Source organism: Magallana gigas, chromosome 1 (genome assembly GCF_963853765.1).
Source record: "Magallana gigas chromosome 1, xbMagGiga1.1, whole genome shotgun sequence".
In the NCBI taxonomy this organism is placed as follows: Eukaryota; Metazoa; Mollusca; class Bivalvia; order Ostreida; family Ostreidae; genus Magallana; species Magallana gigas.
This window is the reverse complement of record NC_088853.1, coordinates 61833235-61840230: the sequence shown is the minus strand read 5'-3', so window position 1 is coordinate 61840230 and position 6996 is coordinate 61833235. Positions and strand designations below refer to the sequence as shown.

Below are 6996 nucleotides of genomic sequence, written 5' to 3'. Positions count from 1 at the left end.
CATTTTCTTCTACTTCAGAGGTTTCACTTGCATCTGGTACTGTTTCTGATTCGGCAGTTTGTTCAATAGAGGAAGGAGGCGCAGAAATTGTTTTACCTTCATTACGAGCTTGGCCCAGAAATTTTCTGTAGCGGAATAATTGATGAGCATAAAGAGCAGCTTTTTCTTCTCGAGTCTGAATTTTATCTAAGTCATATCCTAATCCCAGGGTCGATTGAAATTCAGGAAACTTAGGTAGTTTACCTTTCAATTCTATTAACATTGTCTCGGGAACTAACACCATTTTACGACTCATTTTCCTAAGAGCTGATTTAATACAATTTTAAGAACAGATCCTCCCTTCTGTTTCACTAATGCAGCTCTTCTTTTCTTAGTAGACTGAGGCTTCACTAGCTTTCTCAAGATGTGTTTCTTAGGAGCTAGTTGTTGCTTCTGAGAGGGGGATAGAGGAATGTTTCCTTTTAATAGATTGTACACAATTTCACAAATGGTGTGAATACAATTGTTACTGCAGTGTTTCAATACTTGATTTTTCAATACGGGAGTAGTTTCAGGAGAGAGTAACAGCTTTAATACGGGCATGTGGGGCTTCAGTCTACATTCACAAGAATTATTCTTTTTTCTCTCCTTTTTCTCCTTTTTCACCCCCTTCTTTCCTTTCATCTCCTTTCTATTCTTTATATCAGAAGCCATCCTCAAAAACTGATAAAAAATCCATCGATGATTGTCTTTTATAGGACCATCAAAAAACCTCACTCTATCACTTATTTTGGACCCACGGTACAGCTACTGGGTGATATCTTCGTGTATGTTTTTCGAATTCACTTTTAAGTCTAAAAGCCATGTGACAGTCGGGGCAATAATAGTTTAACTTAGGTTTCTTGAAACCTAAAGTAAAGTTGGAAATGTCAGGTACAGGAACTATTTTTCTTTTAGTGAGACTTTTGGATTGACTTTCAATCCAAGCTGGGTTATGAGCCGTAGCCATGTGACGGTCGTAATTCTCTTTTAGTCTAAAGCCAACTCCATCATGAGGACAGAAATATTTCAGATTTGGTGAATCCATGGGAGACTTTTTAGACTGTTTCTTTAACTTCAAGGGTAGTCTGGGGGTAGAGGGTGACTGAATAGGGGAATCATCAATCTCAATAACATCATCAAACAAAGGGGGAGGATGAGTGGCTTTGATGGGAGTAGAAGTCATGACATTATCTGAAGTTCGGGCGGCTCCTATGGGGCCCTGCATGGCTCTATCCATCTTCTGGATAGCCTTAGCGCTGAGTATGGGAAAGGTTGGGGCATCTTCCTCAGCATAGGGAAGAGTGGCATCTAAATCTCCTTGATTTTTCTGATTTCGATCTTGACGATACAAGTCTACTTGCTCCTGAACCCAATCAGGCAAATCTTTTCTAAGGGAAGGGGTCTTCACGAAATCTTTCTTGCTTAACTTCTTTGTGATGGCTTTCTTGGATTTACTCTTTCTAGGCTTTGCGATTTTTTCTTTCTTCATATTCCATTTCAATAAATTACGAATGATGACCCCTCCTAAAAAACCAGCTCCACCTCTTTTCAATACGGCCTTCAATCTGTTATCTTCGTTGACTTTTTTGTCAGCAATCACTTTCAAATCCTCCCGGTGTTTTTCAATAAACCGTTGAGTCTGCTTGTCGACAGGAATGGATCCTTTCAGTAAATTGTTAGCCCCGATCAGAAACCATTTCATTAAGGTTTTACGACTTAATTCGATGATTTCCTGCCTTTTCTCTGGATTTTTCTCTCCATATAACAGTTTCAACAGTCTCAAAATTTTGTTTTGTCCTGCCATGATGATTTTAACTCAAATGAAGGTAACTCTTAGTGTATTCATTATTTATATTCTCGAGGCATATAGACACTCAGGGTATCAAACATTTGACTCCTTAACCTCAGTTCATCTGGAGTTTGTGGACTGAGATCTACAAGTAGATAACCATGAGGAATGCTAGTAGCATCTGAATAAGCAGACAATAAATGAGGCATCCCTAATTGCCGACTCAACACTACAATTTGAGATTTATCTCTAGGATTTTTAAACAAAACTAAATAATGAGCATTTAAACTAATAGTGCGATGTTGATTAGCTCTATCAAAAACATTCTGAGTGATGTAAATCACACTCGTATTCCGATGGTGAGCTTTGCGAGTAAACCAATCTACAATAGACTCAATTGCTTTCCCTCCCATCATATCGTCAAATACTAACAGGTGACGGCTGGTAGTATCAGCAACTAATTTTTCATCGTCTTCAGGAATATTCTGAATAAACTTAACCCGATCTTGCAAAGATTCGTAGGCAGGTTGCCATTCACGGTAACACCATATTATTTTTTCAGGGGGGAGGACTTATCCATTGGGTATTTTGTATTAACTTTTTAACAAATTCTGTTTTCCCCGATTTAGAAGGGCCAGCTACCACCATGGTAAATTCATGTTTCAATTGAAAAGGGGACAGTGACTCGTAGGAATACATGACGAATTATGACATGAAAATAAAAAATGATTCATTTTTATGTAAATGCTGGTGTTAGTCATTTTTTATTTTTTCTACTGCATGTAATTGAAAGCATCTTTTCGTAAAATATGGGTGGCCCTTAAAAGGGCCGTTGGGTCTATTTCTTCCCCACCTCCTCTCTAACGCTCCCCTCGATGACGGCACATTGGACAGGGGTTGATGTGTCTGTACACCCCAATCACACACTTGCAACAAACACACTGATTGTTGCACCTGATGCATTTTATTTGCAAGTGAGTATTTTCTTCCAGGCAAATGTTGCAGGGTCCCCTCTTGTCCTCCGCTTTCACGGCCCAGGAAGGTACAATGGTGTAGTGCTCCCTGGGGTTGTCTGGCCTTCTGGTGTGAGAATACTCGAAGGGGTGTTGGTTCTGGAGGGGTTGATGGTTCTGGTGGTTTCTGGTCACCACTCTTCTTATGCTCCTCTCCAGTCTGTCCAGCAGCCGAACGGTCTCACTATGATTGGCCTCTACGCTCGGATTCAGGAACACTCTGCTGCTGGTGCTGCTCCTGCTGCTGCCGCTGGCACCTCCATTTCTGATAATAGTAGTGTGATTTTCGGGAACGGAAACTGTGGAGGGATCCCTCACCCTTGTCCAACGCACCTCCGTATCATCCGCATTCCTTTCGGCCCTAAAAGTCCTCTGATTCTCTCCGTTGATCAGGGTTATCGTCATGGGCGAGGAGGGGGGGTGGCACCTGGGGCGATCTTGGTCTGATGGGAGGAGGAGGGGCTGGGCGATCGGGTGCGGGCCTCACAGGTGGGGGTCTCTCTGGAGGGGGTGGAGCGGTCCGGTCCGGAGCGGGTCTAGTGGGCACCGGAGGGGCGGGGCGGTCCGGAGCGGGTCTGGCACCAAGTCGTCTCCGGATGTTGCCAAGTGGCGGCGATGGTGGTGGCGATGGTGGTGGCGTATCCGGGATCACGATGGGAGTGGGGGAGTTCCTCGGACTGGCCGGCGGGGAGGGATCCGGGCTGTCGGGGGCATCTGGCAATGGCGGCCTGGAGGGGCGGGATGGTGACACCCACCTGGCTCGGCTGCGGGGGGACTCCTCTGTCTCGTCGTCCTCTCCACCGTCCCTGGTCCTCTTCTGGCTCCGGTTGACCCCCTGTCCACTTAAACTCTCAGGAGCAGACACAGTACCATCTGTGTGGTACACCTGACCCAGGCTGGTATTGGGTCTCACGATCACTGGCGATGTGACCGCGGGAGCTGGTGGTCTAGCGGGAGCGCTGCTAGGGCTAGTCACTCCAATGGGTCGTCTGGGGAAGAGCACGGTGGGCCTCAACCGGAAATTGGTCCCTGCAAAACTCACGGTTGGAGTGGTCGAAGTCTGGTGCTGAGGCACCCATTCAATTTCCGTCACCGTCTGGGTAGCGGCGGACTGCTGCTGTGGCCCCTCTGTTGGGTGAGGATCCCTCCGCTGGGCTCTAACAAACCTCTGCTGGTCTTCATTCCATTGGTAGATCCAATTCTCTAAATTACTTCTTTGACTCTCCATTACTAATAAACTTGTCTCCTTGCGATCATAAGAGATCTATCCGACAAGTGAAGAGTCAACTGAGAACGCGCTACTATTTATGCTAATAGAGCGGACGTAAAAGAAAGCACCCTAAATACCCGGATGTCGCCTCGATAGAAATATCATGGCGGAGCGTAAAATGGCTAAATTTGTGCTTTTACCAGTTGATATTTCTATCTTTTTTTAAAAAACGATTAATTATATTTAAAAAAGATTAATTGAGATTGATTTGTCCACTTTCAATCTATCATTTACTACTTATTTTATGGCGATGGTACATCAGATTATTTATTTATAAGGAAAACAAAGGTCGAAACGAACCCGATTCTGAGTTTCACACCACTGTCAAAAAATTATTTCTAATCATTCCAAAAGGAATATTTTTACAAATAAGATATTTTTAAAAAGTAGAGATTGTATTCTATCGAATGATACTATTCCCGCACATCTACAATTGATATTTACCAAAATATAATAAATCTAATATTGACCGCAAGACAGTAAGACATAAAAAAACTTCGCGGGGGTGTTAAGGAAGCATATCGGCAATTTAGCGTCTTATTTTGACTGTTATATTCAAATTCGTGAAATTAAATAACTATTTTGAATACGTTCAAAAACTTAGTATTATCCTTTGAAATAGATGTCAGTGCAATAAAATCGGGTAGTACATTACTGCCACATTGGTGCATTATCACGTGACAACTATAAATAGCTTACGTATATTCCTTAACATAAAATGAGATAGAACAACACTACCCCGTGGTTTCCAAAATAAAATAAACATACTAAGTGGAGGCAAAACATCTCAGTTTAATCAAAACTGCTGCTAGAATCCTATGTTTTTCTTAATTCAATAGTTATTCACCCGGTTCTCGTAAAACCTTCCCAACTTTTATAAAGTTTGTACGGAAAACGGCAAGTTGCATCAAAACAACACACAACATGGGATTCTAGCAGCACTTTTCAATTTAAGCATTGATCAAACTAACGATACATATAAAATTCCAAGTTCAATATATGCGGGGTAGTGTTGTTCTAGTCGGATTTTTATATCGTAAACAACGACAGAGGAAAGCCTGGCCGAGAAATAAAAGCAAATTTACATACCTTTTAGCGAATGATTGATAAAACTATCATCTCTCCCAGTATTCTTATGTTCCATTCTCAATAAATCACACCACAATATTTTATTAGAGTTCTTAGATTAGTTATATTTTGAATATGTTTACAATGCTTTCCGATCAAATTCACATGACATTCAATTTTTTGTCATGACGTCATCAATGTGTAAATCTACGTAATACAAACTAATTTCTGAAAAAAAAATTGACTTCAGTATTTTTATTTGCTTTTTGTCTACGTTTCGTTGCTTAGATAATTGAATATGTACATAATAACTAAGATTTGTGATTTCACAAAATTACATGTAACTCAGAATCCATATGCTTCCTTAACACCCCCGCGTTATAATTTATTTATATTAACATTTTATTTCAAAAAAACCAATTATTTCAAATTTAAACGTCGTTTCAATACAGGTTCAATAATTAAACCAGTCTGTTGAATTCGTCTTTCAAATCGATGACGATCAAGGCTCAGGGTCACCCATTCACTTACGCGGTCTTCATAAGGTATTTCATGCACAGTCAAATTCATGTCAAACTTCACACGCTTGTGCCCTGATAATTCAGTGCTTTTAGTTTCATATAGGCATATTCCATGGCTGTGATCTTTATGTGGTCGATCTGCTTTATCACCTGCATGCATTGTCTTCCTTGACGGGTGAACATTTTTCTTAAAAAGCTCCAGTTTTGATAATCTCCGTACGATATCCCTGTTAACTTCTCCAACAGGTGAAGTTTGCATCCCTCGGAAATCCAGTAAAGGTTGACTATTCTTCCTGCTGTGGGCCTTTCGGCTAAAAACACCATCAGCCCTTGAAACAACTCCATACTGTCGATTGCCTCCCGTCCTAGAGCGGTCACCTGTAAGATTTGTCTCTCCTTCTCTTCGTCTATTCCACTGTTCCATGCCGTGACTAGTAAATATGCATCAAATGAGTAAGTCAAAATATCGCCCATTTTTTATTTCAAAAAATGATTTTAAAATCACCATGAACAGGTATTATATATACCCTAATATTACATCATGCCTTTTCGGAAAACCCAATGACGTCATTGGAAAAACCCAGAGCTCTACTCCCCAGTGGAAAAACCCATAACGTCATTGGAATTTCCAATAAGTCACGGTAAAAAGAACATAAAAAGAAAGAATTTCTACTCAACACTATCACAATGAATAATTTCCTAGAGAGTCAAGACCCAATGTCTAAGGGAGCAGGATATTACAATCCACTATTGACAGAAGCTCAAGATGCAACGGGCTTAGAAATGGCATCATACAACAATCAACCCATGAGTAAAGAAGACTTTAGCATATTGTCAACCAGTCAGGATGGAATCATAAATACCCTGAACGTCTTAAGCGATGAAATAAGCAAACATACCAGCATCATCATAAACAAAATCAACGAAGTCAGGGATGAACTGGTCCCTAAAAAAGAGCAAGGAAACGAAAAGAAAAAAGAATACAGCTGCTTTACCTGCGGAGAAAAAGGACATTTCTCTCCCAACTGCCCCAATAAAGATCAGTACAGGGACAATTCCATTCAAGAAAAAAAAAATAAAAAAATTCTTACCTGTTACACCTGTGGAAAACCAGGACATTTCTCTCCCAACTGCCCTGAAAACGACCAAAAAGAAGAAAAAAAGAAAGAATCTGCCAAAACCACAGGCTGTTTTATTTGTAAACAAGAAGACCACTGGATGAAAGACTGTCCAGATAGAGAGGAATATTACAAAAATAAATACAAAGGTAAAGAGGAATATTACAAAAACAAAGATACAGGTAAAAAACATCGA

General features: G+C 40.8%; 1 protein-coding gene across 1 annotated transcript; it reads right to left on the bottom strand.

The window, feature by feature from the left end:
• Window positions 1-3184: 3184 nt before the first annotated feature.
• LOC117685950 (uncharacterized) lies at window positions 3185-4051 on the bottom strand. The gene has a single exon (XM_066087189.1). It carries the CDS (start codon window positions 4049-4051, stop codon window positions 3185-3187), a length of 867 nt encoding a protein of 288 aa, XP_065943261.1.
• Between the last annotated feature and the right edge of the window lie 2945 nt (window positions 4052-6996).

What these genes read in the sequence shown, in the direction of transcription:
- LOC117685950 (XM_066087189.1), bottom strand. Translation starts at nt 4,051, where the DNA reads ATGGAGAGTCAAAGAAGTAATTTAGAGAATTGGATCTACCAATGGAAT.